General features: G+C 36.8%; 1 protein-coding gene across 1 annotated transcript in view; it reads left to right on the top strand.

Moving 5' to 3' along the window:
• The window catches only part of RAD18 (RAD18 E3 ubiquitin protein ligase), a 122,087-nt gene that overhangs the window by 16,831 nt on the left and 88,774 nt on the right, over positions 1-16,482 (top strand). Inside the window, exons 4-5 of the mRNA XM_063291620.1 lie at positions 2,954-3,024; positions 14,068-14,420. Of these exons, the coding sequence (XP_063147690.1) occupies positions 2,954-3,024; positions 14,068-14,420 (424 nt within the window). The remainder of the gene's footprint in view (positions 1-2,953; positions 3,025-14,067; positions 14,421-16,482) is intronic.

Here is a 16,482-nt window from a genome sequence, read left to right as displayed (position 1 = left end):
GCATGGAGTAAGTAAGTATATGAAGAGCTGATGGTTCAGTTGTTGAGAATCCAAGTCTCCAAGAAGAGATTTGGAAATTAAAACCTATATTCCACAATAGGTTTGTAATAGAAGCAAGTAACAATAATAAAACTGGAAAAAATACATCTGACACCTAGTCCTACTTAATATTTTTGCAGCCATATTTTATATAAATTTAAGTTTCAGAGTTACATATAACCCATTGCTTGGGTTCATAGATAAATAAACATCCCTTGAGGGAGAATAAAACTCTTTCTCAAAAGTTGTGTACCAGTTGGTTAGGTGACACACTCAAAAGCAGTCTTTTTATGCTAACATGTTAACCCGCACCAGGTTTCTTACAGTAAAGGAGTTACGTTTTGAAACCTTTACTGCTTCACCTGGGTTTGGAGGAAGAGAGAGAGTTGGATTACCAACTGCATACTGATGAAAATCGCTCTGTATCTTAGGATGACCTGACTTAGTGGCTTCATGTAGATGTTAAATGACATGAAAAATATTGTGTCCTGTAATACTGCTTTCAGGAAGCTGTTCATATATGAATAAAGGCCACCATAACACAGTCTTAATCACAGACAACTTGCACGGCCTCTCCAGGGGATGTAAACATGGTTGATGGTACTGAAAGTTGCTGTGAAGTCCAAGAGAACCAATGGATCTCTATTTCCCTTTTTTCTTGCAGCAAAGGACATCCCACAGGATGAACAAGGCAGTTTTAATGCCAAGCCAAGTGTCAACTCAGGCTGAGTTGGGTCTAGAAAATAATTTCCATTCGGAAGTGTCTAGTGTTGACACTATGTTTGTTAGATTATAGGCTGCTAATAGAAATAGATCTGTAATTAAAAGAAAATTGTAAATTAAGGGGACAGTCAGACATGGAAATATAAGGTAATGCTACTTGTTTAACATCCAGTATCAGTGTCGCAACATTAAGACTGAGAACATTCTGCCATTATTCAGCCTACACATTCATTGTATTGCTTTTCATTGTGCTTTATCAGAACCAATCATAGATAATATTTAGGCATGAGATTTTCACAAGGGTGGACACAGAAATGTATACAATTTAATATTCTTAAGTTTTAAAAATATAGTTTAATTTGTGAGCTAACAGTATTCTGGAGAATTCCTGTCACTCATTTCCTAGACCTACAATCCCATACATCTCTTTAAATCTAGTTTCAGTGGGGTATAATCAGAGGTAAATTGGTGAGACATAGGATTGCAGCTGTAAGTGATTGGACACAAGAGCTTTATATCAATATATCCAGTGTGAAGAGATTACTTTGTTCAACAGCACTGCATATAGTGTTCTCTTCAAAATTAGCGCAAGAGTGTAGACTATGTGAAACTGCAGGCTGTGTGTTGAATAAGCTAGAATAATAATAATAATAATAATAATAATAATAATAATAATAATGGCAAATTGTTAACTGTTCAGCAGAGCCTGCTGTCACTTGTTTGTATTTATAGAGTGATAGGCAGTTATATTACTGAGACTTAGGTTCTCTGCCATTCATGCAATATTTCAAATTTGATAGAAGGCCCATCCTATTTTACAGATATGAGAAAATGATACCTGTACGATCAGCTTTAAAGCAATTATGTGGACTTTTCCTCCAAATCTTCCATGGGAGTATGCAGTTTGGGACTCATATGTTCCAGGTTCCAATCTGCATATGTGGCATATGTAGCTTCCTGTCTAAATTCCAAATAAGCTTTAGCTTTAGCTCCAAACCAGCCTTCATCAACCTGTCCATCTAGACTGTCCCTCTAGATAAGCAGACTTCAGTTTCCAGATTTCTCCAGGTAGCATGACTGTTGCTGAGAATTTGGGGATCCAGACATAAAGAGGGTTCCCAGGTTAAGGAAGGTTGGTAGTTTGCTCATTGTTGTAGCCTGTGAATACTTAAACTTCCTCTGCAATGATTGTTGTGATTGTTTTATAAAACTAAAATGGAATACTTTGCTAACAAACACTTATGATCCCTAGAATACAGCTTCATGTTAAGGAACCATGTAGCACATTTGAGATAATGGTTCCAAAGAAGAGAATAGATCCTCTATTATATGTGTTGGATGAAATATTCCTAAAAAAGGATAAATGAAAAAGGACTCTGTTATATTCAACTGTACTGGATTAGTTACTGCTTCTAAATTGCTAGGTTTTAATGCAGTACTTAAAACAGTTTGTATGAAAGATGTAATAAAAGGTTTTGATAAGCTCTGGCAAGATATTATTTATTATTATTTATGTCTTCCTCTCATGCTCTGTGTCTGAATGGATGAATTTGGCTGTAAACTCTTCTTGGAAGTTGGAAGTCTCCGTACTCCACTCCCAATCTCCCTTGACTTCTGCTTGTTTTGAAGATTGCTTTGTGTACATGACTGGAGCAAATAACTTTGTTTCTGTCTTTATATCTTTAACCTCAAGTATTGTGATGTTTTTCTAAAGAACAAGAGAAGTCTGGCACCATACAAGGCAACTAAAAGCACAAGGAAGATGATTATCAGTTGCATAAAAGAATGAGTTTATGCAGAAAAACTTTGCAGAATCACTGTTTGTCCCATAATTAAATATTGCCTTTTTTAATGTTCTTCCTCCCATTTCTCCCTCCCCCTTCCCCCTTCTGGCTTAGCATTATTATCTTACAGCAGGTACTTTTTGCTTTCAGAAATAATTCGTGGCCATGATAAACTGTTGGGGATTAAAATGTTTATTATTTTGCCCGTAATATATGATTGTTTTTTTAGATTATAAATTAAATTCTAGACAACATTTTTCATTTTTTTCTATTTAAATATTTTCAGCAAATATATGTGTATCTCATGTTTATGTTTTCATATGTAGGAATTAGTATACAGAAAATGTAAGAGACTAGTAGTAGCCAAGTGAAGTAGTACCGCCTTGAACATTTCTGTTGTTTTACAGGCAGCCACAGGACCTGACTTGAAAAATAACCGGATATTAGATGACCTGGTACAGAACTTTATTTCTGCAAGGTACCCAATAATTTTGCAAATTTCAGAGTGAGACTCAGGTTTGACTCAGCTCAAAACCATGGACTAATACTGAGCTATATATATTTACAGTAGCTAAATGTTCATGCAACATCAGTTTATGTGTGAGGAGTCTGGTGCAGATAATATATGCAGTATTTATTTTATCCATATGGAGATGTTAATTTGGCTACACAAAGCATTGTCTTCCATATCAAATTGACTGGTTGCAATTTAGTGCTGTTATAGATCAGAAACTATTTCTGGAATGCAGGGGAGGAAAAAGTAGGATTGGAGAGTAGAATAAAATTGTAATGTGATACAGTAAAACATGTAATTTATTATGTAGTCTGTCCTAAGTTCAGTTTCTAGTATTACTGGTTGAAATGGACACATAGCAGTAGATATTTGTAATACTGAAATAAATGGATCCATAGCTTGGCCTAGGAAGCTCATCCACTTAGATGATATTGCCACATTACCAATTATATCTCCAGTGTCCACTGGCAAAACAGAAAAAGGAATTGTGGCTCCTGAGCTGAAAAAGATTCCATAGAGGAAAGATGTGATATAAATTTAATATGTAATAGTAATGCCATTGAAAGTTAATATTATGAATACCATTCTTCAGCTCTCAGAATTTCAAATTTTTTTCCCTGAGGAAGGCTTCAGGATTTGTATATCTGGTAATATTGTGATAACTATTTCCTAGTAATATTTTGGTGAGCTATTTGCTCTATATTAAAACATTGCAGCATAATTTTTGATTCAAGTCAGTAGAGTTAATGGAGTTGTATCTAACTATATCCTGCTTTGTGTAATGAAGTCTGTCCAATCTTGCATTCTGTGATGGAAGTTGGGAAGTTGCATTGTGTTGATTTCCCATTTCCTTCTTTACTCCACTCCCTCTGTGCACCCTTATCCAGATAAGATCTATATGGTTGGAACATAGTGGCATTTGACATGATATGACTGCAGGAGAGAGATTTGCAAATAATTGCCTTCCTCCCTTCTTCTATTCATGGAAACCATCCCCCCTACAGAGAGTCACCTTATGAAGGTGAATATAATCACCTAACAAGAGATAAGAATACACTCTTTATAACAGACAAAATGCCGTTTTTAAATTTTGCTTTGTTTTGCTTTGTTTTATGTTCTACCTTTCTGAACATAAATAATTCAAGGTGACTGACAATTAAAAAAAAATTAAACTGTATAAAGACAATTCAAGTTATTGCTACTGCAACTTAAAAGTCTGGCCTTCCCAAGAAGGAAGAGTCCTTTCACAGGGAACAATATACTGCCCATGGCACCCATTTTTTCATATCTCTACCTAATTGATTTTGGATTGTCTTGGAAACTGAGTAGGGTCAGCCTTGGCTAGAACTTAGATAGAGGGCCATCTGGGAATTCCAGGGTTGTTGGCCTAATTTGGAGATCTAACAAACATCCCAGAAGGCGGCAGTGGTAAGCTACTTCTATAATTTTGTTAAGAAAACTACATGGATATGTCTATGAAGTCACCAAGAGTTGAATTCAGCCTGAATGAGACATTTAATCGTTTGACATGACATGCTAGTCTAGTTTGTTGAGAAATGATTTAGATTAGCCTGGTGGGAGGAAAAAAAAACTCTTTTGTGTGGCAGTGAGCATTCTGTAAGAGAATAGTTGGTACGTCTGTTGTAGAATTAGAGCAAGAATAGGTTTTCTTAACAAGAAATGGAACATTTCCTGTCAGCTAAACTGTGTTACTATTGACTGGTTTATATTTTGGGTCCCCAAAATATAATTTCTTCACTAGATGACTCAGAATTGTCTATCCCAGCAGTCCTAGTAAACTTTTAACCTTTCCGAGTAGAATAAATTGTTCTTTAAAAATGAAGGCAAAGTTGTAGAATGAGGCCCACTTTGTTCCAGGTTATGCAGGCAGTCTTCAGGGATCTATTTTAGGGGATGAAAATCTCTATTGAATTGTTGATCTAACAACCTGCATTTCAAGCGTGTATCTGTTCAAAGTATTAAAATAAAACTTCATACTTCATACCTCTGACAATAAATATATTCTTTTGAAGGGTGATGATCTGAGATGTGGCTATTGCATATAATAATAAACCCATCCCATTCTTCAAGATATGACTCCTGAATTACAGTATGTTTGCATAATTCCCAAAGCAGTTACAACTGAGATTAGTTTCTTGAATTTGGGTTTCCTTTGCAAATGCTGTGATCTACTTTGAATCAGTTTTTAGTGAACTTTCATGTGAATTAGAAAAAAAAATGCATATTTTTATATAAGCAACAAAGAGCTTTTAACATTTGGATGTTTTTTTCTTAACACCTAAATGTTATGATGCAATTTCTTTATTTTGAGAGAACAGTCTCCATCTTCTAGGTATCAGATCTTTTATAGTTGGACTCTGACAACAATGAAAACAAACTTCTTCTCATATACTCCTTGGGGATTTTTCTGATCTGTAATTGTAAAGAGTGAGTTTTGGCATGACAAGTTGCAACGTTGTATTTTCAAAAAACATGTTTAGTGGAAGCAGTATAGGGAAAGCTAGTGAACCATGAAATTAAGAAATTCCAGTGATTCCTTTTACCCCTGATAGTTTTAAAGAAGACTGGCCTATCCTAAAAACGTTAATTTCAGAAAAGTCTGACTGGTCTTAGTTACCATCATTAGTTTTTGTTTATTTTTGTTACTGTTTACTATTTTAGTGCTGAAAAAGATATCAGTGTAAAACACTGTTGTTATCAGGGGCAAGACTACTATTTTTTTAGCTCGTTGCATGATACAGTTATTTATCTACTATGAATATTGAAAACACAGCAAAATATTCTGTATGTACTGATATGGAATGTAAGAGTTGGTCCTCTCTGTTCATACACTTCAGGTCCTATACCAATTCATTGTCATGCTATTGGGCTACATGGGACATCAGCTACTTTCCAAAGACTAATGAACCTGATATTCCAAGGATGTGACTATTATACCTTGGCTTATTTTTAATAATTGCTTAATTGATTGCAGGTTCTGGTCTAATTGTGATGATGTCCAAGTGCTCGTGGCCTATGTCTAAGGTGAGATATTGGGGATATGTTGTGGGCAGCAAAATAATCAGCCCATATCAACAAAGCTGAAGCCATCCTTGAAGTGGACTGAGGGAAGAAGGAGTGTGAAAGTTCCTTAGAATGGTGGTGGGGTGGTATGGATGATTTGTCCCTAGATTTTCAGACATTAGAATTTCACTAAAAGTAAAGGTAAAGGTTTCCCTTGATGTAAAGTCCAGTCGTGTCCGACTCTAGGGGGCGGTGCTCATCTCCGTTTCTAAGCCTTAGAGCCGGCGTTGTCCATAGACACTTCCGGGTCATGTGGCCAGCATGACGACACGGAACGCCGTTACCTTCCCGCCGAAGCAGTACCTATTGATCTACTCACATTTGCATGTTTTCGAACTGCTTGGTGAGCAGGAGCTGGGACTAGCAACGGGAGCTCACCCCGCCGCGCGGTTTTGAACCGCCGACCTTCCGATCGGCAGCTCAGCGGTTTAACCCGCAGCGCCACCGCGTCTCAGAATTTCACTAGCCAGCCAAATTTACCCAGGAGTGCAGAAGAACAAATGTCCGGCGGACAAGAGTGTGAGAAGGCTTTTCAGTTCCTGAACAAGACATCTATGTGCTACAAGGTCCAGATTTGTTAGAAGACTTCAGAGTAACAGTTGATACCTCTGTGGTTGTGATTATGATGGTTTTGGAACAAGGGTCACCAGGAAATTCCCTGTTGATTATATCAACAGAAAGCTGCTGCTCTGAAAAACCTGAACTTCTATTAGCAAACAGGTATGTCTGGCTGAAAGTGGACACTGGAAACTTACAATACTGTCTTTTGCGAAGGATCTTCAGATTGTTCACAGATCACCAAACATTGAAGTGGCTGCATACCATGTGCTAGATGGACTCAAGATCAGCATATTGGACCCAGGCATTACAGCCCTATTATTTTTCCATAGAATATGTACCAGGTGAAGAGTAGCTAGTGGCTGACTTTCTATCCAGGAACCAGAAGAAGGAGGAATAACCAACCATTGAGGTTTCAGTGCAACAACCATGAAAGAAAGCTGGCCTTTTTGAGACTAGGCTGATACCACATGAAATACGAAAGAAAGCACAATCCAAATGCCCCATAGTTTGATCTACCTTATTAAATACATTATCCAGAAGTTAGGGCAAGAGATCCAACTTGTCTTCACATACCACTTTGGAGCCAAAATCCCAAAGATCCCTATAGATGGCTATTTGGGGTTTAAGAAAGGGGTGATGTAGCACTATGATGCACCAGATCTCATAAGTTTTAAATGTCTAGGAGCTGAAGATGATTTGGTGGCACATAATCACAAGTATCTTACAAAGGCCTTGTTTATTCCCACCCATTTTAGAATGATCTGGTATTTGTATTTGACCATTTGGTAAACTTGCTCAGTATTTTCTTATCCTATCTTTTGTTAAAGGTCCTGTGCCTGAGCCTTAAAGGGGCAGGTGTAAATTAAAGTCAGCTTAGGAATTTCATCTCTTTTCTGTGTTACCAAACCTGTCACTGATAACATGCTCTACTGCCTCTTGACCAGAAGAGGGTGTTATGACACTGTAATTAATTTGTCAGTCAGAAGAATTGGAGGCAACCTCAAATTTAATCTCTTGGTATACTACCTTGCTTTTTACATCTCCCTTTCATGGTTTATGAGCCTTCTGCTGTACTTCTTTGGATCTGTTCTAGAGAAATCCATGTTGCAACTTGTACTAGAGAAGTTTTTTCTTCCTGGGTTTTCCTTATTCTCATCATCTGTAAATTTTGATTTAAGTGTCCCCTTCCAGACTGGAACTTAAAAACAAAATTAGATCCTTTAAGTTTAAACAAAGGTTACAGTTGAAATGTATAACTTAGAGAGCCCTATAAATAATGTAGAGTTAGAGTCAATGATGCATATCTGTTCCCAAACCGTCTCAATATTAATGTAGTCATGAGACCCTTGAAAACTGAATTAAGTCGGTGGGTTGAAGGTTAAAACATGAGTTCTTAGAAAAGATAACAAAAATATGGGTGGAAAGATTTGTTAGGCATTGAGAAATATGTGGAGACAATCTGAACATAGATGAAAAATATAGGCTGCACTTGAATCAGAATGGAGACTGAATCCAGAACAGCTTGTACTTTGGGTACAAATATCATGTTAAATGGGTGGGGTGAAAATGTTTTTCATTGCCCCAAATGAGATGCACTAAAAATAAACCATGAGTAAACAGTAATCTGTGATACCCTGTCAAGGAAGTCAAAGGTTCATAAGAGAAAATGTGGATTTTCCAAAAAAATTATTTGGAAAGAGCACTGTATTTATATTTATATTTTTTATTCTGGAAACCTCTTAGACTAAAATGGGATAGTGGTTCTTGGAGGAGTATCTGTTTGTCTGAATATCTATCACATGATAGAAGTATAGAGGAATATAAAGGCGGGTAGTACGTGGTCATCTTGCTACGAACAAATGAAAGAGAGAACGGAACTTTGGGGTAGTAACACTTTGTACATCGAAAAGGACTTTAACCAGAAATCCAAATTAATCCCTTTCAGAGAATTACTGGAAGATAATTACTGTGCTGAAATATACCAACCTCCAAAATAAATATCAGAGTCATTAATTAGAGTGGCCTTAACTATTCACATAGCAGAAAAATGCCCTCCACGCTAAGCGTCAAACTTTTAGATACCAAAAATATGCACCTTAAAAAATTGGTTACGGAAATGACTGCAGAGTGTAAGATGTGCATGTTGCTGGAACAACCAAAAACAATTAACACAGTGCTAGCAATTTTTATTTACATGTAAATGGAAATTGCCGGGGAAAGCCAACATAATCATATCTTAATTCAGAGAGAAAAGTTAGGGAAGTGGTAAAAGGAAAGTTTAAATGAGAAAACAAATCTCTGTTGTCCAGAATAAGTGAATAAAGGTCACTGAGCACTGCAACATTAAAAGTTCATCTAGACTGAATATTGCAGATCAGGAAGATAAACCCCAAATCACCAAATGTCACAGCATGAGTATAATGCAGCTTCTAAGAAACTGTTAGAACAAGGAAATAGAAAACCATTTTTAGCTTGAGAGCTGAGATGTTGGCTGCATGCCAGCAGTGGACATGCCCAGAACACTGGCAATTGCTATTTTGCACTAGTACATTCCTATTCTTTCCTGTTCAGCCTAACACAACAGTCGTACTAACACAACACTTCCCAATTCTGCCTCCTTGGTTGACCCCTCATTTGGAAGAGGTACCATCCCTCTCTAGCACAGAGATTGTCATTAGATGAGATATCATGCCAATCTCTGTTGCTCAGCTCTATTTAAATGTGGGTGTGATAGGGCTTGCCATTCTCCCAAGGGTCACACTTCAACTTTTTGCTGTCCAAATCAGTGGCCACCTGTGTTCAGTCTAACTCATCACTCACATGAAGCTGAGATTCCACCAGACTCTTAGAATAAAAAACTATAACAGGTATTAACAACCACAAATGCATAACACCAGTGCTGCAGGCCCTCCACTGGCTATTCATAGTTTTTTGGATTCAGTTCAAAGTGCTGGTGGTGTGCTGTAAAGCCCCACAGGTGTCTAAGTACTCACAGAATGGCTTCCTCCAACCACAACTGAACCATCCTGTATAATTGCCTGGGAGAACTGTTGGTTGTTCCCCACTTGTGTGGTGAGGGATGTATTGGCCAAGAGGTGTTCTTCTATTACTTTATATCCTTGGTGCTTTGGAATGGCCTCCACTCAGAGATGAAACTTGCTTCTTCCTTAATAGCATTCTGGAAGATGGAAGAATGTGCTCTTCTGAAGGTCATTAGATAGTTATTTATCACTCAATATTATTATATTTTTTGTTGGAGCAACAATGATGGCTTTGGCAAGATCATTAGAAATATGCTTATAACTTAAATTTCTAATATTTACCAAGAATTTTTGTAAACCGCCTGGAGTTCCTGGAAGATTCAATAGTATATAAATTATAGATGGATAGAAAAACAGACAGATATGCATGTATTGACTTGGCATTAATATCTTAACCATATTTCATAATTAATGTGGTTAGAAATGGTTGAAATTCTAAATGCATTATATTACTGCATTTATCCATTAGATGTTTTTTTCTCATCCTTCTGAACTATCTCTGTTTTATATATTTTTGTTTAATTGTGCTTATATTTAGAAGGCATAGGAAGCTTGGTTTTAATGTGACAAAATTGTGTTTAATTCCCAATGCTTCTATTTCTTGAGAATCAACGATAATTTGGAAAATAATGTTTTAAATCCCACAACATTAATATTTTAGTTGCTACTTTGTTCCTAAGTTGTCTGAGTGACAAATGATTTATTGGATCTTTTATTGTCTAAAGTTGTATCTAATATTGCTAAGGTCAAGTAGTACTGCTATTATCCAATTTGATATTGGATTATAATCTTTCACCGTTTTTGATTTCGTTAATGGGTATGCATACATCTTATGTATCAGGGAGGTCAGATAATCTGTACTTTTTTGACTTGGAGAAGTCAATTTCCCAACATGGAATCAAATCAGTAGCTGTCCAATAGAGCGTCCTTGGCTAACTTCAAGCATAAATAGCACAGTTTAGAAAAAATGCTAGTCTCAGGATTGTTCACTTCTTCATATTCTGAGTAGGGTATCAAGATGTAGTGTATTAAAACATGGGTGTAGATATGAAACAGGTCTTTTGGAATCTTTTATAATTTCACTTTCCCATTGATCCATCTAGCAGGTTGAGAGAGATTTGTTTTCTACCTTAATCATGTTTCTTGGGTGGACTTTGCATAATTGTGAACTATATTTATTTATTTAGGAGATTTCTAAGGTTGCCTAAAAGGTAAAGGTAAAGGTTTCCCTTGACGTAGAGTCCAGTCGTGTCCGACTCTAGGGGGTGGTGCTCATCTCCGTTTCTAAGCCGTTAGAGCCGGTGTTGTCCGTGGACACTTCCGGGTCATGTGGCCAGCATGACGACATGGAACACCGTTACCTTCCCGCCGAAGCGGTACCTATTGATCTACTCACATTTGCATGTTTTCGAACTGCTAGGTGAGCAGGAGCTGGGACTAGCAACGGGAGCTCACCCCGCTGCGCGGTTTCGAACCGCCGACCTTCCGATCAACAGCTCAGCGGTTTAACCCGCAGCGCCACCGCGTCCCTGGAAGGTTGCCTACTTGCTAAAAAAACTCTGTGTAGCTAACAGGGTTAAAAGCAATAAAAAACAATCATTACATTAAAAAGGCAGCTATGCTGAGGAGAAAAATCAATCACCAAGCATACCCAGTTATTGTCTGGGCCATATTCCATCCCAATCCAAAACCTGTGGAAAGAACCAGGTCTTTAGTGTCTTTCTAGAAGTCAGCAGGGTTGGGTTGCATGGATCTCTGGGGAGATACTATTCCACATGGCAGGTGCAGCAACAGAGAAGGCACACTTCTTGGATTCTATGAGATGGCATGCTGACCCTGTCTGATCTTACAGGATGGGCAGATTAACAACTGGTGAAAGGTGGTCTCACAGATCTTCCAGTCCTGTGCCATGAAGGGTTTTACAGATGACCACCAGCACCTTGATTTGTACCTGGAAGCTGACCCAGAAACTGATCAAGACAGCTCATGGAATAGCAGTGTTAGATGGGCAGACTGAGGTGCATCCATAACTACTCATGCTACTGCATTTTGGATCGGTTGTAACTTTCACATGGTCTTCAAGGACAATTGCAGTAATACAGATGTGAGGTGACTAAGGTATGAGTGACTATGAAAAAGACCTTCTTGTATGACACAATAGGCATACAAGACAAATCTGTGCAAGAGCCTCCTAGTTCTTCAAGCAGGAGCTGGAAGTCTAGGAGGACCACCAAATTGTGTACCAAGTCTCTGGGGGAGTGCTCCCCTACACATTACTACACTAGGAAGATCCCTGGAATCAATTTGTCCATGTATCCATAGCCACTCAGTCTTGTTAGGGTTGAGCCTCAATCTGTTCTTCTCCATAGAGACCCCAACAACCTCCAGATACTGCAACAGGCCCTTAATATTATCATTTTGTTGGTCAGGATCTGAGATGTACAACTGAGTATCATCAGCATATTGATCATACTGGACCCATGCTGTCAAATGACCTCACCTAGCAGTTTCATGTAGACATTAAATAACACTAACACTAACTTTTCTAGTGAAGTAATTCAGTGAAAGAAGCACAGCTTTTTTTCTTCTGGCCAGAACTGAACAGAACCGGTCTATGTGGATTTGAGCCACTGGTGGTTAGGAGTTTTGTTTTTGTGTTTAAAAATGAATTAAGTCTGTAATTGACTTTTCTGAAGGTTGAAATATATTTTCGTAAGTGAAAGTTGTATTTTGGCTGAATAGAGCATCTTCATTGGTTATATATTTATGGACCCATAGCCTTATGGGCTGAAGATGTGTTTTCTGTCTCCTCTCTAGGAGGAAAAGATGAAATGTAGGAGTGCTTTCTTTGTGTCTCTGAACATTTTAACATCTGCTCTGGTAATTGCTGTGAAAGTTCTGTGTTATTTTTGTTTTCCATTTAACTTGTCCAACTGGATATTTCAAATAACACTGCATTCATCTTAATTATTTCTGTGACTTTTACTTTTTTACCTTTGGGGTTTAATATGAGGCATAATTAATTGTACCTAGTATGTGTCCAGTAGATGTCACAGTTATCTTATTGTAACTAGGGAACAAATTGTAACTAGGGAACAATGAGTATTATGACTTTTGTTAACTTTTAATGTTCAATAATAGTTTTTGTACTTTTACATGCCACTAATATTTGGGTTGAGCTTTTTCCTATACATTATTGCATTATGTCTGAATTGAGAATTGATAATGGCTTCATAAAATTTTTTAGATCTGTTTGGGAGAGGGGAAATTATATAGAATTTGAATTATTTTTATTGTTGCTTTCATTTTATGTCAAAATTTCCTTAATTTGTATTGTGCTGTCCTCATTTGCATTTGTAATCAACCTTGGGTAATATTAATTGCAACATTCTTCAGAGTGCCTATCTTTTAGCATGTAGCATGCCATCCCAGGAGGAATTTTCTGACCTCATTTTTTGTATCTATTCATAAAGCACACAAAACACCTAGATACAAACTTTCCCTATCATCCTTAAACGAATTGGCTGTTTTTATATTATGGTAATTCTTTCTTGAGCTTAGGGAGCTACCATAATTAGAGGGTTGTGATTAATTATATGTATTGGGAAATGGATAGGAAAATGCATAGCAGAAACAAAATTGTAGATATTCCACCCATAAATGATGTGCTATGTTAATTAAATCTTTTGAAAGTATACTAAAATAACTGTTCAATATTTATTGTTTCAGATATATTTTGGGGAGATGCATTAGAAGGGAGGACAGAAGTTGAGTTACTGTCTGTAGAAAAAAATAGAGAAGTATATTCTATGATAGAAGTTCTGGAATTAAATGTATAGTTTACTAGTGTCAGAATACTAATTAAAATTGTTGATTGTGAAAAACTGCTGTGGGGCTCAGCTATTTAATTCCTCTTTCCCTCCCTCCCCTGTACATACTGTGGCTTCAGTGACTCCATCAAGTGATAGTCTATAGTGATCTGAATTTAGAGCAGTCAAGCTTTTTCTTCTAGAAATGTTACAGAATTCTTGGATAACTGCTGAGTTTTCCTTCTCTTGATATAAATAAATAGTAGGCAGTTTAAGGGTTTTGTATCTCAGCTCCCAATGCTAGTTTCAATTAAATGGATAAGTATTCAGCAGATTGTGGATCCTTACATTAATTATCGTCCTTTCTTGTAATCTTCAACAGGACTTTAGCCATAAGGCATTATGCTTGGGTTCTAGTTATTGTTCCCTTTCAGAAGATGTTGAAAGGAATGCTGAGAAAGAAGAGGCATAATAGTTTTATACATTGATCTAGTTCTATATTTTGTTCCTAGACAACGGCTGTTCCAGGCAGTTCTGGATTCTCCAATTTCTTCTGCATCTCTGTTACCCAAAAAAGCTCCTCTCCAAGGCCACATTTTGAGTTCCTCAGATGGATTAGCCTTAGAACAGGAAAAGCAATTTGCGGATATCCTTCCAGTAAAGGAAAATATTCAAACACATAGAAGACGTTTACAATCACCTGACAGGGAAAAAAAGGTTAAAATAAAGCAAGAAGAAGACCCTCGTAGTCCAGAAGAAGGTTGTGAGGCATTAGACAAAGAAGCGACAAATATAAGACCAGACAAACATAACACCAGAAATTCTGAAATGCCTTCCACATCTGCAACAAGATTTGTCACAAAGGGTAAGGTATTGGTCTGTCTTCTCTACATCTTGCTGTATACATCAAAATTGCACATTCATTTTTCAGCTATACTTTGCTATTTAAGCTTACGTCACTGATAAACTTGCTTCTTACTATTTTTGTCTTTATATTAATATACCAGTTTATTTTAAGATTTTTTTTTCATACTGTTGCTTGTAAACTGATGTTAACGGGATATTTGTGTGTTAGATTACATGTTCATTGCAACATACGATAAACTTATCTTCAGTCACATAATGGATGATACACTAGAGGAATATTGGTACATGTAAACCTCCAGATTTCATACTTCCATGTATGAAGTAAATAGCCACCAATATGCCAATTATAAATGGAATTTGTTTGCTTATTTGTTTTATTTCTGACCAGTCAGATGAAAGGACTTCAGACTGCTTACTATAGGATAAGCAATAAAAACAAACAAAACAAATTAAAACATTAAAAATTGATTATGTGCCATCAAGTCATTGTCAACTCTTAGCAACCACATAGATTTTCTCCATGATGATCTGTCCCTAACCTGGTCTTTCAGGTCTTCCAGTGGTAAAACATTAAAAATATAGCAGCAATATTGTTACTTAAAATGCATAAAAGTTAAAACAAAAACACCTAAAATGGTGAGCAAAAACATATGACCCCAAAGATGTGAGAAGCAAAAATATCTTTGTCACTTTGCTGAAGAGAAGAAGTGTGAGTGGCATCTGAACCTTAGGGACAAACTGCTTCCAGGTTTCCCTCCCCTGATTTCCTGGACAGGATGTGGGGCAGGAACAGGAAGTATCCCTTCCTCATTTGACGTCACTGGGCAGACGTAGTCTACTCAGAGCAGACAATCTCAAATGCTATAAAGTATAAAGTTGTTCTAAATCTGTAAAGATTCCATAATGGGGATTTTCTGGGATTGGATTAGATTAGAAACAGAGGGTTTAGGAAACTAAGATTATATGTCAACACAGTTTGTCATATGAACGTTTTCTCCATCCATCCTACCACTGTGACTTTATCAAAATCTAATTTTAACTAACTATAAAACTTATACGGATAAGATAAAAATGATTTTTATCATTTTGATGAGATAAAAATAGAAGATGAAATGTTTCAGCATTTTCAGGATTTCTACTTCTGTATGCTGTACTCTGAATACATCTGCATAGAAAAACTTTTTAGAGAAATCAAGCATATATTATTATTTTTATTATTTTTATTATTTATTTTACATCCCATGTTTATAAATAAGGCGGCCGACTTACCTAATATTCCTTCCTCCTCCTATTTTCCCCACAACAGCAACCCTGTGAGGTGAGTTGGGTTGAGATGGTGATTTGATTTTTTCCCCATAATGAAGATGAGCTTATCAAAAATACTTGAATGGTAGGAAGGCTGTGCACCTGTCAAATGATAAGGAATTAAAGAGTGTATTAAAAATAAACAATAACATTTTAAAAATGTTGCTGCTTACTGCCACTGGTACAGTGTTTGTGGATCCTTGCATCAAGTGCATGTGTGTACACGATGATCTCTTGAGATTGCAACATAGGCAGTTTTCAGACATAATGCTAATCCTTAGCTTCTCTGGTTTTCTTCTCTTTTAGCAGCATGTTTAGAAGGAAGAAACGTAAGCCTTTCACTTTAGATCAGTGTTTCTTAAACTTTTTTTCTCAGGACCCCTTCCCACTTTTAAAAATTATGGAGGACCCCCAAAGAGCTTTTGTTTGTAAAGGTTATATTTACCATATTAAAAATTAAAATTGATGCATTCACTGCCACTACCGTTTCTCACAATTGTTTGATGGGATTTTAATATTGTATTATTTTTCAACATAGGACAGCAAATTTCTGATTTTGAGGGACCCCCAGGGATCCTAGGACCACACTTTATGAAATGCTGCTTTAGATGAACTGCAGCTTTATTTATTATATAGATTTTAGTGCTGTGGTTTAGCTATGTTTAAGGAAAAGAAAGTGTTTTCATAAACTTGACTGGACATCATGGGTGTCTCAGGGAGGGGGCAAATGATGACATGTGGAGTCCTTGGTGCTC

The sequence above is a fragment of the Candoia aspera genome, chromosome 2 (assembly GCF_035149785.1).
Source record: "Candoia aspera isolate rCanAsp1 chromosome 2, rCanAsp1.hap2, whole genome shotgun sequence".
NCBI classification, from domain to species: domain Eukaryota; kingdom Metazoa; phylum Chordata; class Lepidosauria; order Squamata; family Boidae; genus Candoia; species Candoia aspera.
The sequence above is the reverse complement of the archived record's forward strand: the minus strand, read 5'-3'. Positions and strand labels throughout refer to the sequence as shown.